Here is a 22,153-nt window from a genome sequence, read left to right on the forward strand (position 1 = left end):
GAACAACTGCGTGTCATGCGATAAAACCGCACAGGTAGGTCACACATACACACACACACACATATTGAGAGACACGCACACATGCAAACATATTCAATTGCCCTCGCACATGCCAATGCTGTTGTGCCTGATGTGCCAATTCTGTAACCTTCTTCTCCTCACTCTCTGACTCTCTCTCGCTCACTTACTCTTCACCCACTCGCAACCTTTTTGCTAAACATCCGCTGCAATGTTTTGACATTACGGATTACAATAAAAGCGGTTTTATTTGTTTGCATGACCGACTCACTCACTGACTGACTGACTGACTGATTGAATGACTGACTAGCTGACAAACTGAAGCAGTGTTGTGTTGACGGCAGAACTGTCAGTTTTTCGAAGCAACGATTGCGGATGTCCATGGCATTCATTAGTCGCTCACATCAGAAGCGCCGTTTATCACATGTCAACCTGCCGTTTAACCACTTTATTGATTATGTCATTTAACCCACCAGTTTTCTCCCAGCATCTATTTTTTTCTCCTCTACTGTAATGCGTGTCATTTGCACGCAAATCTTTATCAAGGTGTGAGCATGTGCATGAATATTTGGCTGCGGATTACACATTTAATCCTATAAGATGAAATTTATTGAATGCCCATATCAAAGCTCATACGCACAAATCGTTTGACGTCTAATGAATACATACGAGTAGCTTCAAGTGCTCAAGTGGCTACAAAATCGAAATTGTTTCGCAGAATTCGACCCACAAGAACTTCAACTTCAATACAAAAGCCGAGGCGTCACAAAAATATTATCAAAAACAAAAAAAAAATTCTTTCCCACTGACAGATTTGAAGCCCTGTCCGTGAGGCACTTGGAAGAATGACTTTCCGGGAAAAATGGCAACAAATCAGAGTGGGCAGACTTTTATACGAATTTCAACATGTTGTGGCTTCATCATAATGTTATTTTTTTGGCAGATTTTTGGCTTTAGGCCGATTAGAAATTCTCATAAACACTACACTTATGACATCTAAATGCTAAACGATGTTTCCTATTTTAACTGATTGCTTTCATTTTTTGAGATTATAAACCACTTTAGTTTCTAGTTTAATACCTGCCACATACGGTTTTTGTAACTTACTATCTTCTGCAAATGTATGTAACAAGATTTATCTCCAACCCCATAAAAAATACGTCTTCATAATCAGCCAAGAGTAACTACAGTTTTTATGGATCCTGAAAATAAGGTTGTGATCGAATATAAATTGTCAAAGTTGTTTAAAAAATATATTTATGTATATGACGCGCCTTGGTTGCTTTGATTGACAATCTAGTATAATTTGCACTCTATGGTAAATTATGAGCTTTATAATATATTTTGTCTCTATGGTATATTCTGTAACATAACGTAAAAGTAAATCGTATTTCAGTGTTTCTCGGTATATCTTTAGATTGATACTGTACTATTTTACGTTAATTTACAAATGGTAGTTGTTATCTCACAGCTGAGTTTGAACCTTTGTAGCTTTTTTACTTGAAATCAATTTCCGTTTTACTTTACTATTATGCAAAAATTAATTTTCATGTTGCTAACTTTAGTTTTTGCGATTAAAGGTACAAATTAAATAAATTCCGAACGATAAACGGAGATAATAGCTTAAAAGATTGCTCGACTTAATTTTAATTTACATATTTCGCTTTATACCCTTCGAGTTATGCGTGTGGAGGAGTTTATTTAATTTGCCTGAGTGAAAATTATTATTAATTTTTACACATGGCTCAGCAGCACATAAAATTTTGGTACAATTTGCGCAAGTCATAAACTTGAGCAAATACTGCAAAGCCCTTGCAATGCGTCTCTGTATAATCGTAATCGTCTTTAGCAACTCTCTAAACTCTCTGCATGATGATGATAATGATCATGATGTTGATGGTAATGCTCATCAGCAGCAGCATCAGCATTTGGGCAGGCATTATAATTACATAAAGAAAGTGTATGCGCTTTTTACACAAAAATAAAAACGGAATAATAAAAATATACACGGCTGCCCCAGAGTAAAAGAGAGTCTGAGAGAAGTTTACCTTTTTTGTGCCTGTTTATGACAGCTCACACACACACATACACTGAATATAAATGTGTGTGTGTGTGTGTGGTTGTGTTTTTGTGGACTAAACAAGTAACACTTGCAAGTTTTACGATTTTCAAATGATGTACGTACAAATTCATAGAATTTTATATTTTACAGCGCCCAAAAGTGTGCAGCTGTCTTCCTCTCTCTATATATACTACATATCTCTCTTTCTTTCACTGTTTACGCTTGTGTGTTCGCTTGTGGGCGTTACAGTTTTTAGTTGTTTAGTAAGTGAGATTGTATGTGTATGTGTTTGTGTTTTTCGGTAATTTTTCATTATTTGCCACACGCTCAATGCGCGCTGTTTCCGCGCCACATTCATCATATTTTTGCTGCTGCAACTTTAGTTTGCCCAATGGGGCAGCCGAACAAACACACAAATATATGCCAAGCCCATATATAACATGTGGATGAAGTTTTATGCTTGTTGCCGTCGCCGTCGCCGTCATCCATGATATAAGCAATTAAAACTGTTGGCAACCATTCACTGCAAATTTGCTTTGGCTGAATGAATTTCCTCTCCGCACGCTCGCTGTGTCCCCTAATAGCTGACAAATTGCCGCAAACATTGCAAAATGTTTCATTTGCATTACGGATAAGGAATATATTTGCATTTTGTAGCTCAATTCACTTTATCCTCATCTATCACAGAATAGTAAGCAAAGCAAACCAAAACAGCAGATGACAAGCTCATTATAATCAGATGTCGAAGGCTTCGAATACCCAGAAATAACAAAAAGGAAAAAAAAACTTTTTAATTTAGTTTGCAAAAGAAAATAATACACCGGCATCATCGTCGGCTGCCAGCTGTGACTGGGTGAGTTGGGAGTTTTTCCTATTCCCCCTGCTGTGATATCAAATGTATGCATGTGAATTGGCAAAAACTTTTTGTTGCCTACTTTTGTGCACCATCACTCTCACACACACACACACTGATACACAGAGAGAGTCAACTAAATGCAAATTTTGTAATTTGATTTTGTGCTTGCTTAGCTACCTTTTATACCCTATAGCCACAAGAGAAGCTGAAAGAGTATGCTGAGGTAGAGCAACTTCTCTTCTAATAATACTAAACAACAATAAAATATAAATAGGTGAAAAGTAAAAAGTCTCCTCACAGGGCATCTCTTAGTCGTGTTATACTCGCTCTGCCAGCATATTTCATTTTCCGTGTTGATTCTAGCGTTTTTTTGTTTTGGCTTTTTGTTTGGCGTTATGATTCGGTTTTTACAACCGCAAAAATTAATCAAGCAAAAAACATATTTTTACGCAACGCCGCCTAAAAGCAGGCCATGTTTACTGTACCTCATTTGGCATATTTTCCAAATTGAATTTATGCATTTTTCCTTGTACTTTCCTCTAGCAAACGAAAAGAACAGAGCAGAACAAAACAGAAGCTCAGGCAGCCAAGCACTTATTGAATTTTATGTGAAAGTAGCATTTCATGAAGTCATAAAAGAAGTCTGCTCAATTTCATAAATTGGATAATAATTGCATCAAATGCTCAACTCAGCCCCAAGTGGGGAAAAGCACGAAAGAATTGAGAGTAGCAACTAAAAGAGAGGGGGAAAAATAAGAGGAAAAAATCTGTCCGGCTTATTGACACTAATTGCCGTTAAGAGTTGGCATATTCTTGAATTTCGCTTAGCTACTGATAATTTGCCAGACTTCATTAGTTTTCATTAGGCACAAAAAATGCTAATGAAATGAGCTGGAGCTAAGTAAGCCGGAAATTTCAACTGTGCTCAACTGATTGACACGGACACTGGCATCAGAGTATTAAGTTTGGAAAATTGAAACAAAGCAATTTTAGTCATTCTCATCAATATATGTATATAGAGTAGTTCAGTGCCAATCGTCGTAGTAGAAATTTTGTTCTTTTTTTTTTTTTTGGTCACTCTGTAGAAAACAATAGTCGTAAAATTTCGTCAGCTCAAAAAATAAAAAGTATCAAGCAATAGAAAAAAATTTGTAATCGTTTAGGAAAGTAGTACTAAACTCGCTTTATTCAAAAACTTTTGTACGGCACTTCGTATGTCCATTCAGAATCTCAATTCACGCGATCCATTCGCGGATGCCATCAGCGGACCCGATGATGACATCCAAGACGGTCTCGTTCACATACGTATTCAACAACGCAACGGCCGCAAGACATTAACCACTGTCCAAGGGCTGTCGGCTGATTACGATCTGAAGAAAATTGTGCGTTCCTGCAAAAAGGAATTCGCCTGCAACGGCACAGTCATTGAGCATCCTGAGTACGGTGAGGTCTTGCAACTTCAAGGCGATCAACGCGAGAATATTTGCCAGTGGCTAACTAAAGCTGGCCTCGCTAAGGCGGATCGCCTCAAGGTACATGGCTTCTAAGGAAAAGGAGCTCCCCATTGGAATACCAGAAGCAATATCACACCAAAGTTAATGCAAACATAGACAACACACCAACAATAGTAACGACCACAATTATTCAACATGCATAGTTATTTTTCATTCAATATCAGTTAATAAAAGTTTTACAGTTCTGCAGTGCTAAGAGTGAGTTTTGTAATTCAAATAAGCTAGTGAAATTGATGGGCAAACTACGATTATACAAATAGTCGTAATTTTCGAATGTAATTCTCTGGTATATTATACACTATGGTATTCTTTGAAACTTGACGTGATAGTATATTAATATACCAAATATAATGTTCGGTATACTCTAGTACTTTTCGGTTTATTAATTTAATATATTTTTAGAATGGTAATAGGCATCGTTGGAAGCTTTAACTTTTGCACAAATTACATGTAATTTTGTATTAGTCGTGTTAATATACTAGTATTTAATTTAACAGTATCATTAAATAAATTATAGTTGTCACACGCTCAAGCATATCGTTCTATGTCAACTGCACTAGTTGTGAGTGTTGCTCGTTGATAAAGAAAACCTTACTTGTTCTCATTATCCTATTTTGCGTACCGTTTTCCTCGTAATTAATAAATATACTTTACATAAACTGCACTCACCTTTGCTATGGTAACACACAATTCTGAAAAGAAGCCAAAGAAAAGTTAATTAAAATAACTTCGACACACACACAAGCCATACTTAAGCTTAGTTAAACTAAAGTTAAAGCTGCATAAACTTTCACTCACACACACGCTCCTAATCAAGCTCAAGCACACGATGAACACGCAAATTCATGGCCAGTTTTGTGTTGATGCCAAAGCCAAAGCCAAGAGCGACACTTGGCAAACTTTTCGAAATCAAGTGTTATGAATATGTGGAACAAGCGCCGACCAACCTAGCGACCCACCCACCGACCCCTCAATCCGCTGTCAGCTTTGGCTTGTTACCTTGGCTTGCCTTACCTCGTGTGCAACAACAACAACAACATCCGCTTCAATGTCACAAATGTCGCATTCAATGCACCCTGGGATGCTGCTGCTGTTGCTGCCAAAGCCACCAAGTCACCAAGCGTCAGGCCAATCTGCAGATAAGCTGCGAGGGGAGCGAATGCAAATGGATGGCAAATATTTAAAGTGCCAAAGGGTCAGTTTGCAAATTTATGAAAATCATAAATTTCAATGACAGATGTGACAAGCCAGTAGAAAAAAACGAACAAAAAAAAAAACGACAACGACGGAAGAGAATATGTTTTGTAAAATCCTGCGGATTCTTTTCCATTTCTGTGCGCGTGTATATAAATTTGTTTTGCGGTTTGCCATTTATCATGGGGGAAAATGCCAGAATTAGCACAGTTAGCTCTTAGCAGCTTTGTGGGCGTGCCCATTTCCATGAGCCAGGAGGCGTGGCTCTCGCTAAGCAAATGGCTGCCAACCGTTGACTAAAGTCTAAGTGAAGTGACAACGAAAGTGCAAACACAGAACCCAGAGTAAAGCTGATGGAACATTTTGAGCGAAGCTTCTTGGGAACGTGCAAGATTTATTTGCATTTCAAGTTGGGTGCGAAAATTTCTCAACAGATTGTAATTGCATTTTAATGCTACGGCAAATGCATCAAATATTTCATTAAAATTTCATTAAACATCCAAATGCCAACTGCAAAAGCTCTTCCTCTCTTCCTCTCTCTCTTCTTCTCTCTCTTAATCTCCATCTATACAAACTATCATTACGACGGTGGCAAAGTTCACCAGGATAACAATTTTTATTATTAGACTCGGGCGTTGCGTCGCTTGGCAAATTCAATTATGCTACTCGAGCCAGGACTGAAGGCGAATACTGCCATCGAGCCACTAGTCTACAGCCGGCAATCTGCATCCAGCTGCATTCGTTCTACACACACACAGGCAGACAAATGCAGCCGAGCTGCTGAGAGTTAATCAGTTTTACTAACTTCATTTAAGCGCCTCAAACACACAACTTTTGTGCCCGACCGCTCGAGCAGACCAGGTCCTCAAGTCTCCGCATCTTGCAGTTTTCTCGTATAGTCTGCAGCTATCCCTTAAAGTGAATGCCAGGCAATTTCATGCTCCGCAATCCTTTTCAACAAACTTTTAGTTTGAGACGCGAGCACTCTGGCACTTTACACGGGTGTTTATGGCATTCAAGTGGAAGCTCGTGCTGCGCCTAAAAGTAGGCTAAACAAAGCCATGGAAATTGCGTAGATAAATCAGACTGGCTAAAGTGTGCATAAATCTTATCTAAAGTCGTAAATTATTGCAAGGTTTTTCTACTCAAGAATTATGATAGTCATTAAGATTTTAACTATTGGAATTAATATTCTCTTTGTCATAATTAATAAACACAAACATTAGTGTCACGAGAAGCTAATCATTTTTAATTATTATAAAAGTTTTGTGACGGTTTTCTAATATTAAATATTTTTAGAACTATACTTAAGATATAAGATTAGTTTGTCGTTTTTCTTTATGAATTTGATGATAATTATTAATGCATTTCTCTATGTGAAATAACAGAATTTTCAGAGTTCAAAAGTTTTGCATTTGCATTATTATTGATATTGGCTTTAAGATTATCATTATACAAGTTTCTTCATAATTATTATCAACATGACAAACATAACCGGAAATCTTATTTATAAGTAGCTCAATGACTTAATTTGAAATTTGAAATGTATTCATAAATTTAGTTTTAATATAAGCAAGAATATTTCTGAATGGACATTAATATTAAGCTGACGTTGCAGAATATTTCGGAATAAACAGCATGATCTTTGCTTTAAATTAAAATATGTTTGGCTTGAAGTCAAAGGTAGCAAACAACACAACAACATCATGACTGATGAACTTTGTTGAACTTTGCTCTGAGCTTTTGATAAATTGCTACAAATTTAAAACTTGAATGTATTCATGAATTTAGCTAGACGAATGAATATTATAAATTGGTTACCGTATCGCAACGCTTTGCAAATGTTGTACACAATTTGATGCTCAATCGCCGTTGGCTGTTTTCCAGTATATCAAAAGAATTTGCAATTTTTCTAAGCTCAAAGCGTTTCATCTGAATGCAAGTTTGAGAGTAAAGTGGGTGTGTGTGTGTGAGTGAGTGTGAAAATCTGGGTCAACTGTAACTGAATTTGTGTAGTTGTAAAAGTAAAAGGTAAAAAGTAATTTAGTTTTTTGGTTGCGGGTGCTTATTCAATTTGCTCTATAAATCACAGCCCACACATCAAAGAGCCAACAATTACGAAACAATTAAATTGTCACATTTAACGGCAGCAGCAAAGTAAACTTAGCCGGTGGAAAGGACACAGTGAATGGCACAGTGAAAGACAACCACAAAAGACCAACAAAAATCAATGAAGTGCCTGTCGGACTGTCTTTTGTTTTCGTTTCTGTGTGTGGGGTTCCATTGCTCAGCTCACTCGACATGCTTCCGCTCTAATGTGCCCTGGCGAGTCGAGTCGAGTTGAGAGAAGGAAATGGAAAAAGTGCACAACTTGGAACATAATACGTAGTAGCACTCTGAATGTGAAATTGAACTGGAACTGGGCTGGATTGGATGACTAGCGAATTGGCTGGCTGGCTGACAGTCAAGGCCAAATGGCCAACGAATCGAGCTCAGGACTCAAATGTCTGTTACCATTATTTATTTGCTTCAAATTAAAGCCCACTGGCTCAATGGACAACCGTGGACGGGCCACAAAGGGCGTGTGAATCGCGAGTGAGGGCGCAGTCCAAAGTCCGATGGTCGAAGTCCGCAGTCCGCAGTCCGCAGTCGAGTCAAACCAAGTCAAGTGTCAGCATAAATGAAATTTCCCACCGCAAACTTCCGGCATCACAAAAAGAGCGAGGTCCGTTTAACCCCGCTGTCGCTGCTGCTCCTATGTTGTATTTGCCGGTTGGTTGTTAACAATGCATGGGCATTACACAAAAGGTCTGAACTTTTGGCGGTTTCACTTTCGCTACCATCGACACACTTCGCTGCCCATAAAGTGCAACAAAACGTGAAAATTAAGGGAAATAAGCAGGAGCTGCAAAAAGGGAAATGTTACTGCACACACACACATACATACACACAGACACAGACAGAACGTGCACACAATTCAATTGCAACTTTGCATCCGGTTCCGTCACACACACCCAAAGCTTTGAACATCTATGGCACAACCACTTAATAACATTGCACATTGCTTCCTTTATTGGAACAGTTTTAGAATGCAGCAAGTGTAGAGTAAGCTCACGGTAGGAAATAACTTCGTTACTCTGATGAAATTGTTTAGTGATTCTTTTAAATGGTTTGTTGTATTAGTTAAACTTGGAAAATTTACCAAAGTGAAATTTAGTATTTTTTTGTATATAAATTCAATTATTTTCATAGCTAATTCAAATTACGTCTTTATGGTATTTCAACTGTGTACAAAAATTTAAAAAAATGTATTTAAATTTAAAAGTTAAGAATACATTTCTGAGAGAAATTCAACTGCATTTAGTATTAAATTTATTTTAGTATTTTAGTGTCTCTATTTGACGTATTAAGAAATTCGATTATATAATAACTTCGTACTTTACAAATTGAGTTTTATTCTAATAAAATTATTTATTTCTTCAAATTTTCCAAAAGTAATTAACCAATTAAATAACTATACTAATGGTAGACAATTTTGACCACCATTTTAAAATTCTCATTTTCCCAATAAATTCTTGAATTTTGCTAACTTTACCAGCCAATTAAATAAACTAATAATGGAAGAGAATTTTCAAGCCGACTCTCGTTTAAGCCAATTTGCCTTTCACAACCAGACTATTTGTAATTTGGCTGCCTTTGGTGGTCGCACACAAATGAGCCGCAACATTTGCCTTTTAGCCTTTTTTTTTAGTGTAGTGTAGGTGTATGCACAGCTTAATCATGCGAAGAGGAACTGTACATATGTATCTTGTAGATAAAAAGCAGGGGTGGATCATCATCGAAAAGCGAAAAAGCGAGAAAAAAAAGCGAGTACGATGAAAACAATTTTTAGCAAAGTTCAAGTGAAGCGTTGCAATTGTCGGGTTCCGTTACGTTTCGTTTGAGTTGCAGTTGAGCGTTTTTTTGCTCTTTTGCTAACTTTTTTAATGAACTTGTTGATGTTGTGAGTTTGCGTTTGCACTTTTTGTGTACTGCCTCTGCTTGCCTCGCATTGTTGCAGTTGCAGTTGCAGTTGCACTTGTCTGTCTGTCTGCCTCTCTGTTTGCGTGTGTGTTTGACTGACTGTCAACTTATTTGCTCAAGGGCAATAAGCAATGTGCAATGTGGAACGCAAGCAATTGACTTGTGAACTCGCATATTTGGCATTTAATTAACTCATTCGCTATGAGCACGAGCTTTATTAAATGTGATATCAGTACTGACATTTGTTTGTTATGTTAATTAGTTTATCATATTTCAACTTATTTTCGCAAATCAACTGCTAAATATTTACTCAACTTTGTGGCAACTACGGTTAAAGAGTAGCTCAATGGCTTTCTTGACACATTTAATGAATTTTCTTTGCCACACACAGCGCGTTGCTTCAAAATCTGTCTCTAAAATATGCAACACACTTTTCGTCATAAATTTTTGGCAGCTGAGCGAAGTCCCCAGCAGCATTAAGCAGCAAAGTCATCGACAACGGCGGCGTCGCTGCATAATGAATTATTAAATCAAATTTAATTAAAACTGTCTAACTAAGCAAATCCCCTTCGTAGTAGCTAAATTGCTGCTGCTGCTGCTCGTGCTTCTGTTGGTGCCACCTCGACTCGACTAATAAATCAAGAGAGCGTAGTCTAAAAACGAAATTGATATACCAGCAGCCGAGTACTGCAAGAATACAAGAGTACTACGTTGACGACCCGTCGGCGCTCTTGTGAGCTCAGCTCAGCTTTACTCTTTAGTTGTTGCAATTCAATCTGGCAGCACGACAGAACGTGTAAAAAGAAGGAAAAAGTAAAAGGTAATGAAAACTCAACCGACAGACATGCTAGACGTGCTGTTAAAATTACACAATACTCACGTGGACAAACAAAAGTGGAAGGAAAACAAGAAAAGAAAAAACACGTCAATGCCGACAGCGACGACACTAAAAGCAAAATGCAACAATTAATGTCATCAACTACGGCAAATATGGCTGAAAGCTAAACAATGGCCAAAAGCGGTTAACAATGCCAAACAGTGTGTTGCACTTCGCTAAATGCAAAAACGGTCACTAGATCTACACACACATATGTGCTTCGGTGTGTGTGTGCGTATTCCAGCTTATTTGTGTGTGTGCTTGTTGTAAATAGAAAGTAGAGTTGAGCGCGTGTCTCAAATCAAATACACCGAGTTCAAGGCAAAGTCAAAAGTTGGCTTAAAGAGGTAACCAAAATAATTAAAAGGAAAATCTCTGAACAATTTTTAAATTAACTCAGTTTTTATTTAGCTCATTTCTTACTGTATTACCAAAATTTTTACATATTCTTCATCTTTTCCAATGAGATAGAAATTTCTCAAAACTTATAATTCTGGAGCATATTTTGTAGTTTTATAAAATTCATATATACTGTTACGTTCATAAAATACCAAAAAAAAAGTACTAAATAGAAAATCGCAATCTAAAATAATAAAAAAAATAAGTATTTTAAAATTAAGACATGCAAATACATTGTTAAATATATAAACAAAAAAGTGTAGATGTGAAAGTGTAATAAAAAAAAAGAATAAAGTTCTAAACTTTGTCAATGAAAAAAAAAGTTAAATATTCAATCAACAATTTCAAAATGTAAAAGTTTTTGGAAAAACAAACAAAAAGAAAAAATTCAAAGAAATATATGTATGGTCAATAATTTGTTATGATAATAGTTTTTAGAGATACAGCAAGAATTTGTTTTCAGATTTTCTTATTTGAAAGTCTAAATTTCTTGTACTCTAAAGTAAATTTAGAGAGTTTTTAGTTTCTTGTGAATGATTCTATATTTTTCGTGCGTGCTGTTCGTGTCACGAAACACATCGCGAACCCTCACTCAACTCTATTCAAACTGAGTTTTGGGAGTGCGCGCATATCTATATATGTGATTGTTGTCAGTATTTACATGTTGTTTGTCACGCTCCCCTGACGCTTGACGTGCCACCAGCAGTAGCACAGTAACTGCAACAACAATAACAACAACAACAACAATAACAGTAAATGCCAACTGCATAACTTGTTGGCTTGTTTTGACTAATTGACAAAGAGCCAAACAGCAGCAGCAAATATGCAAAAGGAGTAAGCAAACAACAAATAAGGACAAAGACCAAACCGAATCAGTCCAAATTGACAACACATCCAATTATCCCCTATATATGTAAGTGTGTGTGTGACACTAAAATGGAATTAAATTTAATAAACATAAAGTAGATAATGGTATGATGAAGGCCAGCTAAGACAACAAACACTAAACTAATAAACTACCAAATTGAGTTAAGTACTAACCGGAAATTCCCCAGTTAAATAGCTCTAACATAGCTACACAATTAGAGAATGTGAGTTTCGCCGCAAAGTTACGGCCTGAAACTAAATGACCGAAAATTGTGTCACACATTTTTTTTGGGGGGGTGCCGAAGGACTCTCTGCACTCTAATTAAGCTAAAGCCTTAGCATTTACCTTGTAGTAGGACTTGTACCTACGCATACGGAGGAGGTTTTTGCATTCATGTTAATAGCAAACTCTTGTTGGTAAAATGCTGTGTGTGCGGCACATAAAAATATCATATGTCAACTGCAGAAGACTCTCGTTGCTCTCGTTGCCAGCTCTCTCATTAAGCTCTTAACCTCGTTCACGGCACTCGCCATACGCACTGTCATACATAAACTCTGAAGGGAGGTGGAAAGAAGGTGGAGGCGGAGGAGGCGGGAGCATCCCAGACCAAGGCATGGAGTGGGATTTGGTATACGAACTGCAAGTGAACGTTTTATTACCAATGTCGACACGTTTTTAGGGGACGAGTGCTACTAGCTTTTGTCTTTACGCCTTGTGGCAAGTTCAATGAGTTTACCCATAATATAGTTGTCTGCTTTTCAGCTGAGCTTTAAGCTGGGGCTTGGAATGGAATTTATGAATGTGTATTACGATCGCGAGTTTACTTCCATGCCACTCGCAGTTTGCTTTCAGCTGCCTTTCAATTAATTTAACTGCCTTTTGCCGAGTTCCTTTACATTGCCCCGACTTGAATGAATGAAATCAAATTAATTACAGAGCGCGCGTCGAGGCGCCTTCCCCTTTTCCTGTTCCTTATACCCATGCGTGTTCAACATTCTTTTCATAATTTATTTTGCCTTTTCTTTCGTGTTCATTTTGCGTCCTCGTCAGTTGCCGTCTTTGGTATTTCCCAGGCGCATTTTATCGGGCCGCCTTTTATCATTATCAACTTCATCAGTTAGCAGGCAGCAGAAAGCAAAAAGCAAAAAGCAGACAAGTCTGTTGCAACAATATTCATATAGTGTAGCATAGTTATGCGCATGTGTCTCCTCTCATAATTTGATTCCTTGCACACATGTTTGATTAAGGATATCGACAAAACCTTACAAACAGACAGAGTACAAAACACACATTGACACATTCTGCTTCGAGTTTTAGCCTGCAGCTGCTTTCTGCCTTCTTAGATTGTATTTCACTTTGATTTTGCTTGTTTCATTTTCTCGTATAGCTCAAAATCTGCCTTTAAGCTATGGTCAGCAGATTGTTGAACAAGTTTTGATTGCTACCAAAAACCTTTTTCCTGCTGACCAAGATACTCAGATACACAGAAATCGTCTAAGGGCATTAAAGCCAAATTATCTTCTCAGGCCTCACAGCAATATCGAATTGTTACCCCTTTAGTTATTACGCAGGAAAGTTGATCTAAAATCAAAGTTTGCATTAAATAAGAGAATAATATCTGCACATGTTTGGCATTGGTAAAATCGATTTTCTGGCTTTGGCAAATGAATCGCACAACGCATAACTTATAAATGCATTCATAACTATCCAATAAAAACAAAATTCTAACAAAATTCCTTTGTTCAATAACAACAGTCAGCCCACAGCTACCCACAAAGCAAATGCATATTTCATGCTTAATAAAAAATCAAATGGAGGCCAAACAAAAATCTAAAAAAAAAAGAATGTAAATAGACCAGAAATTTGCTGCAAATATTTTGCCAAATAGAAAATAGAAAATGTCGGAATTGATGATTGAATGAGGCTGTCAAAGCGAATGACAACTGTCAACCAAAATGCTGAGTGCCATGGCAAAAGATGGCAGAACCGACTGGAGGATGCATTGAAGTTGATACAAAAATAGCAGATGAGATTTGACGTCATCGATAAGTGGCTGTCGAAGTCGCTGTCGCTGTGATATGAAACTTGAGCTTACCTCGATTTTTGCTTTTGTATTATTGTCGCTCAAATAACTTGATTCTGTAATGAAAGAAAAGATTTGGAGGGTAAATAAGTATATAATACAAATATATATATTAATTAAGTTTCATTAAGACATTAACTGTTGTGACGAGAAAACTTAATCATAAAAACTTGCACAGCTAATTAAACAGGGAGCAATTCAATTAATTAGTGTGAGAGTTTGGCCGCAGACAAAGTTAAAGCCATAAGACTGTGTGTCACCTGGTGTGCACAGGTGTGCTAATAAAAAGCAAAACACATATACACACTCCCATCTAGACAGCTAAGCCACAAAATCAGAAATGTTAATTAAAATCACTGAGCGTTGGGAAATGAAAAGCCCTAGCCACAGACTCTGAGATAAGCAAGCAAAGCAAGGGCACAGAGACTGAGAAAAGGAAGATGAATGAATGTGTAACCCACACACAGTAGCAAATTAATTTTGGGTCTAAATTATGACACTGTCAGGTTAGTTAAGCGTTAACACAGAGACACCAAAAACAACACGTACTCCGAAATGGAAGACTTTTATTCAAAAAAGGAAAGGATTGCATTCGTCTTAATTTGCTGCTCAATCAATCAATCAAAGCGAATGTAATTTCCGGGCACATATTTCTTTAAATATTAAAAGAAAAGAAATCATTTTACTTGTTGTTCAAACCGAAATTGAAAACTTCTCTTAACCAATAACATTGCATTTTCTAGAGTTTTTCTCGCAACACACAGTTCGCCATTGGCCACAATAATAAACAAGCTGGCGGGAAAGGGGAGAGGAGTCAAAGGAAGAGGAATGAGCTGGTATACAAGGACGCTGAACAAAGCGCAGAGTTCGCATTTAAAAGCGTAATGGACGTAACGGAAATACAGAATTCCGATCAGGAAGTCAGGGGTCAGGAAATCAACTGAAAAAGTGCCAGCAAAAAAAGCGCTATGCAAAATAAAAGCGCCACAACAAAGAGGGAGAACAGGCAAGATAACGAAAGAGAGAGAGAGACAAATGCGGGGTGGGAGGGGAAATACAAATATATTTACTACTGTGTGGCAGAGCATAATACCCAATAAAGCAAACGAATATTAAATTGAACAAAGGCAAATGTCCAAAATACGTTCTGAATTTATGCAGCACATTTTTCCTTTCTCATTCTCTTTGCATTGCTTACATTGTGTGGCTTTGTAATAAATATGTAATATTGCTCTTTATTAAGTCGATATTGAGAGCATAACCAGTATTAGCAGTTATTAGTTAAAGACCTTATTTAGAGCAATTAGCCATGCATTACCTTTAAGCGCTTCTAATCCTTTTAATATTTCAACTTTTGTGCTGGACTAACTTTGGCTGCTTGTTGGAAAATGTGTAGCAAAAGCTTTAAAAATGCGTAGAACAGATGCGAGGGGCAGACGCATGGTGAGACCGAGGTGGTTACGTGGTCTCTCCGTAACACAATTAGCAACAACAAGTTGCATTAAAGCGGCTTCTAACTTTCATTAAAAACCACTTAACCCATGCCAGGACAACAAAAAGAAAAAGAGAGAAGGAGAGAGAGAGAGAGACCGTAAGCCGACCCTTTGCTTAGCTCACACAATTCTAATACTTGACCCACCCACTTGACCCACATAACCCACTGTTAGCCAGCAGCAACAACGATGATGTGGTAACATAGAAGCTGCAACTTTGGCCATAGCTAGCTAGCTGGCTTACTAAGCTTATTGTAGGCGTGTCTGCTCCTGCTGCGTGTGCGATCCAAAAAAAAAAGGGGTGTGGTCGCACTTCTGCACATCGTTAGTCATACTTTTTACGTGGCAAACTTTTTTTTCGGCTCAAAATAGCAAAAAGAAAAGAACAACAAGAACAAGAAGAAACCAAAAAGAACAAAAATTATATATATATATATTTTTAATTAAATTAAAGAGCATTGTGTGATGCCACTTGCGGTCGACGACGACGACGAGGGAGCAAAAGTCACAAAGTGTTGCCTAGTTTTGTGGGCAAAAGTTTTACACTAACAGACAAGTTCTAAAAATAACCAAAATAAACATTGCAACAAGCATCAATTATAGAAATCTAAAGAGTTAGAAAGAGATATGTTTGTGTTTTATATACAAACAATATTTGCAAACTTTCTGGTGGGTAAAATCTGAAACATTTCTTTAAAAAAATGGGTATTCATAATACGCACAACAACTAAAGATATAAGCAAATAAAATAAATATATTCGTTAATATTTACGCACAAAGTTTCTCAGTTATCTGGCACATATATTTGAGTTACAAATATAGAGTAATGTGCAATATTATAAAAACTTATGTATGTCTCCCAGCGAAGTCATCAGAAAAAGTGCAAATATAATTCCACACATATGGCAAATGAAATTCCATTTTGGATTGTAGCAAGTCAACGAATTTCAATTTCATTACTGCTGTTATTTTCCTTTAATTTTTCTTGTGCAAACAAACAAAAGCTGCTAAATGGCTAAAGTTGAAAAATGGCCACGCAAAAACAAGTCACGAGATGTGAACGGAAATTGTGCGGTGGCAGAGCAGAGAATCAGCTGCGGGGTATTGCAGACAAACTGAAAAACTTTGTAGCTACTTTTTCGTTTCTTTGCCATTTTTTTCATTTTTTTTTGTGCTTTCTATTCGACTGTTTTCTTTTAATGCCAAAGCGTGAAAACAAAAACTTTTTTTCGTCTGCAGCTTTAAACGGCGACACTAATGGCCCGAAATTGAAATGGAATTTGTATTTGTGCAAATATTTTGCGGCCCACATTCAGACCCAAAAGTAACTCAAAGTAAAGTAAAGAAAAGTTTGCTTAGTGTGGCAAGAAACTCGAATGCATTTGCCACGACATGACGCCACATGTAAGGTGATGGATATGAAATTAATTATAGGGTTTTGCTCTAAGCAAACACCACAGCCACAGACAGGATCCTTTTGCATTTCAAAGGATGTGTGTATCTTGTAATGGAGAATGTGTTTTTAAGAAGAATTTTTAACTACTTAAAGTTGAAGTAAGTTTTCAGACAATCACTTTAAAGAAGTTTTGTTTAAGCCGTTTATCTTAAATCAAGTAAGAAAGTTTTATATACCCGCTACTCATTTTAAATAAACGTAAAACTGTGTAGTAGTATTCTTAAAATGTACCACAAAATACTGACAATAAACCGGCAGTCTTATTTGTAGGTCAAATATATATCAAATTTCCAACCAAAGCAGCTAAGATCCGAATTGCAGTAGGCGTACTTTGCCGTACAACAGTATTTTTTAAATAACTTACACAATTTTTATTCCATCGCAATTAAATTCTCGGAAATCATAAATACTGTTGTTATTAGTGTCTGTTCGCGATTCTAGCTTCAAAATAACGATTGTTATTCGAGCATTGTTAATTAATGCTATAATTATTCTTATAATTACCATTCAATTTTTCAGCCATAAACTAAAAGTAAAAATATTAGAATTTCCATATTGTTTATTCAAAATGAGATTAGCATTTTATCAAATTCTGTAAATAAATCACAAATATTGTTCATGCATTTTGCTAATTAAAATTATTTTTATTTTAGTATTTGCTGCTGATAATCAATTGGTCGCCTTGAGCTCAATAAATTTCAAACAAATTTGCATTTGTTGTTTTTTTTTTTTTGGTTTGTTTTGTGTTGACCCAAATGAAACGATTCAATGTTGCGCTCTATTTCCACAAATAAACAAAGCGTTCAAATACACACACAGAGAGCCAGAAGCCACGGCATAATTTTGTGCATTTTGGCACATTTGCGGCGCGAATTATGCATTGGGCTGAGGGAGAGAGAGAGAGAGAGAGAGAGAAATAGCTGCTGCTGGTCGGTATCATGATTAAAATTACTAATTGAAAAGTTCTGACAGGGGGAAATTGGAGAGGATAATACAATGAAGGGTTTTGTGCTACCTTAACCATCATCCATCAATGTTTTGCCTGTCAATGTGGGTAAACTTGAAATTAGCTATTAGATATATCGTCGTTTTAATGGATAGACTTGCCAAGCATATATAATATATTGCTGAGAATTTATTCCACCACAATAAATACAAGTATTAAAGTGCGATTTACGTATAATGCATGTGAGTGTGGTTTTACTTAAAGTGAAATTGATGCTAACGCTATGCAGATTTTATGCAAAGTGTGTGTGATGCCAAAAACGAAATATGTTTGTAAAAACGAGCCAAAAATGTTTGCGAATATATTGAGGTCGCAAATGCATTAGAAAGTGCTAACTGGCGTGTGCGTTTAAATCTGCAAGACACATAAATATTGTGGCAAAGTTTCTGCCATTTTTGCCTGATTGTAAAATGTCGCAAGCACAAACGGTAAACAAACTTTTGTGGCCATCGGCAAGTGCCAATCGATATGCTGGCAATGCCAATGCTGAAACTGTAACAGAGCCCGGAGGAGGAGACGCTGGACCAACAGACCTGCAGACCAACCGGAGATAGCCAAAATGGTCAGCCAAGCAGACAGGCTGCCAACAACCAAGTTTGCGTGAAATGTTAGACACATTCGATATTTTTATGCAACCCACACAAAGCTCTCCAAAAATCGTTTGACCGGTCAGGAACTGTGTGTATGCTCAGTGCATATATTTGGCTTTGCAGTGTAGTCGCAATTCCAACTTTTTTTTTCGTCTTTTGGTTCGCCTCTTTTTTGCATTAATTGAATTTGTTTTCTGGCAAGCAAACACAGTTTTTACTGCACAATTTAGCACTTGCGGCTGTTGTGGTCAACACCAAAAACAAAAGTCAACGTTAGCCAAAAGATTTCTAAAAAATTAAAATCAGACCAGGCTGTCAGGCTTGCCAAGTGTTTGCACTGCAGTTCAACAAATATATTTCAAGTCGCAAAAAAATATTAAAAGAATATTGAGAATTTTGCATGCTAAAGATTGAAAAGTTTAAAAATGGTACAAGTTTGCATTAAAACATAATAAATAAAATATTCAATTCATGTTGAGCAGTATTAATTTATTAATTATTAAATTGCTGAGAATTAAGCAAGTTTGCAAACTATTTCTAAAAAACATTTTAACAAATTTATATGTAGTTTGCTTGTAGTTTTCATTTAGTATTTATTAAACTGATGGAAATTAAATAGTTTCTTTAAAACGTTCCAAAAACTAAAACACCAAATCATGTTAAATTTCTCAATCTGTAGAAAAAGTTGAATGACATAATCGTAATACAACCTGTTTGAAACTGGATTCCATTAAAGAAACCAGCAGCCATTGTTGCCTTAAACACCTTTCACATAGCAAGTAATATTTTTCGAACTTGTAATAACTCTTTCCTTCGTAAAAATATGAAATGAATTATGCATTTTAATCAAAAATTGTTTTAAAACTTTCTGCGAAAAGTTAAAGTTCTATTAAGCAGATCTTAAAAAGCTGTCTACTGCATTCATTTATCCCTATTAAGTATAAACAGCATCCGGCTCACAATTTTCTCAGAGCAGAGCTCAAATGTAAGTCAGATGTGCCCTTTAACATCATGCTGTTCTTATAGTTGTTGTTATTGTTGTTGTTGCTGTTGTGAGTAAAGCATAAAGTGCTTTAACTACTTGCACATAATTCTTGGATAAAATTTTCGTTGTATACGCGTATATAAAAAAATTAACTATGCGTACAAGAGAAGACTATGGAATAATGGGTAAGCAGCTTGCAAGGATGTTTCAGCAAAAAGCAACCAAAGCAACAGCAGCAAGGATGCATGAATAGTTTTTTGTGGGGGGAGGGCGTGGGAGAGCATGGGACATGCAGGGGGGAATGGCATGCCTTACTGCATTTTTAACGCCTCCTTGGCTACATCAACAAAAATCCCAGACATACTCAGACAAACGCAGTTATAGATGCGTATGTATCCAGTATGTATGCAGCTCAACAGCAGCAGTAGTCGAAATGGGGGATTGGGGGTTGCGGGGATGTCGGTCAGAGCAAAGTCCTGGCGCATTGGATGGCTATGTAAGTGCCGCCGGCTCGTTTTGTGGTCACTTGAATCGACTCAGCATAATGCACAGCTCAGCTTCGTTCACCACATCTTCTCATCTCATTCAGTCTCTCGCCCTCTCTCTCTCTCTCTCTCTCTCCTTGAACTGACTCGCATTTTCCTTATCTACTTTGTATGTTAAATTTTATATAGCTTGGCGCCTTGGGCCGAATGCTGGAGCTTGGCCAGCCTGAAGCGTTGCGAAGCAGCACGACTTGGTTTTTGGTCTTGAAGCTCGTAAGTGCATTGGGGACTTTTTTGCAGCTTGTAGTCCTTCTTGTGCTCTGACTGTTGCTGCTGCTGCTGCTGCTCTCGTTGATGTCCTTAATTGTAAAGATGTGTTAATGTATTCCCTTTTGCAAGTTAACATTTTATTTCGCTACGTTGCTGCGTTCGCTTAAATATGCAAAATGTTATCCTGTTGGACACACGCCACGTGAAATGGTCGTTCAAATTGACAGCAAATGCTGGCCTTGGGGCACGTAAGAGATGAAGGTGGAGGGGGCGTAGGGGGAGGAGCAGGAGGAGGCGTGTCTCTCAGCGTGACACTGAACACGTTTTAACGCCGAGCGTCCGACCGAGGCTGTGACTCATAACTTATGCACATAGATAAGCGACAACGATGGCACACAGCGTGCTTCGTCCTTTTCATGGTTGGTCTTCTTACTGCCACGCTGCTGCTGTTGTTGTTGTTGTTGTTGCTGTGTGGTTACTGCCATTCTCGTTATTGTTGTTGTATTGTAAATGTCGACTGTGAATGTTTGTTGGGTTTTTGTGGTTTTTGAATGCTGCCGGCCATTTAAGGCAATTATGAAATTTTAATAATTTTCCAACGTAATTATTTAAAGCCATCTTAAAGTCGGTTAAGACCAAGAGATCACTTACTGTAAATACCGCATTTTACGCTTCATTGAATCTTGGCAAAGTGTACATAATTAAGCCACTTTAATTAACGCTTAATGAATTAAATAAGTATGCCGCTTATAGCCTCGTCTTCCACTTAAAAGTGCCACTGGAGGACAACCAGCATTGTAAGTAATTGTTAATGTCATAGGCAAAATTAAATACTTGTCACTCGAATTCAATATTTATTAACTGAGTGAATGAAAATGTCTTTCGTTGCATTCACATTCCAACAAAAATTTGAGAGATTTTAACATATAATTATAATATAATATCTTCAACTTTAAAATTAGTTGTTAAAAATCGAATAAAATCGAATCGAAATAAATATTTACAACCTGAGAAGGAATTGAAGGAATTAATTAATTAATCAAATTATTGCCTACTTTCCATTAAGAGAAAAATTTGTTTTTAAACTTCTTAAAAAGTGAAACAATTTTCAGAATTGCACTATTCAGTGGCTTAGTGAAAGACAAGTAACATAAGTAAGCAAAAGTAGAGCGTGCTTAACCCGCTACTCATTTTTAATAAAAAAGAATATTAATATACTATACAAATGTAATATTTTTCAGTATTTCATTATTAATTGGTTGAGATTTTCGATAAAAGGTATACAAAGTGAAACCTTTGATTCAGCTTTTTCGATAATGTATCAACAGAAAATGCATTTGCCTCTTATCATATGTATATGCCATAATAACATAAAAGCGAACTTTCTGATATTATTTGCATTTCGCGTTTCGCCATTGCCTCAATTAAGCCACATTAAGTATGTCATAAGTGAAGCGAATTATGCCTCTTCATTAATAGTCGGGCGCTGTTTTTAATCGCCTTTTTTTTTTGGTTGGTAGTTAATAATATTTGGCGAAGTGCTTTGTGTCTCTCAATTTAAAGTACACACTCACTTTGTCCAGGCAACTGAGCTTTCAATTGTTTTTCTTGATGTGTATAAGCTCATGGTGCTTAACCACTCAATGCACATGCCATTAATTATGAAAATATTGGCCAAAACACTTTTCGTAGCAACGCTAACGTCGGCAACGGACACATTCAAGTATGCTTAAGCGTACTTGTATTAAATTTAAAGTACAAGCATTTACCGCAATATTTTCGCTACACTTTACCGAAATTGTATTTCGTTCGCAGTTTGCACTTTGGTTTGCTGGCATTGTAAGCTACAAACACACACACACACACACACACACACACACACACACACACACACACATACACACAATTCACAAGTCCAGGCGACAGCCACACTTAAAAGCACACACACACACACATTCACGTGCATACACTCGT

The 22,153-nt window shown here is 36.9% G+C and overlaps 2 protein-coding genes across 4 annotated transcripts in view; one reads left to right on the forward strand and one right to left on the reverse strand.

Moving 5' to 3' along the window:
• Window positions 1–22,153, reverse strand: part of LOC133834982 (leucine-rich repeat-containing protein 15) — a 71,129-nt gene that overhangs the window by 40,447 nt on the left and 8,529 nt on the right. For 2 of the 3 annotated variants that reach the window (XM_062264801.1, XM_062264800.1), the window contains exons 2-3: window positions 13,907–13,950; window positions 5,120–5,142 (exon numbers count right to left, since the gene is read on the reverse strand). The gene's annotated coding sequence lies outside the window, so the exon portion shown is untranslated. The remainder of the gene's footprint in view (window positions 1–5,119; window positions 5,143–13,906; window positions 13,951–22,153) is intronic. The other variant, XM_062264803.1, reaches the window with a different exon arrangement.
• On the forward strand, window positions 3,919–4,646 carry LOC133850389 (eukaryotic translation initiation factor eIF1-like). The gene has a single exon (XM_062286472.1). It carries the CDS (start codon window positions 4,151–4,153, stop codon window positions 4,481–4,483), a length of 333 nt encoding a protein of 110 aa, XP_062142456.1. The 5' UTR covers window positions 3,919–4,150; the 3' UTR covers window positions 4,484–4,646.

Source organism: Drosophila sulfurigaster, chromosome 2L (assembly GCF_023558435.1).
Source record: "Drosophila sulfurigaster albostrigata strain 15112-1811.04 chromosome 2L, ASM2355843v2, whole genome shotgun sequence".
NCBI classification, from domain to species: Eukaryota; Metazoa; Arthropoda; class Insecta; order Diptera; family Drosophilidae; genus Drosophila; species Drosophila sulfurigaster.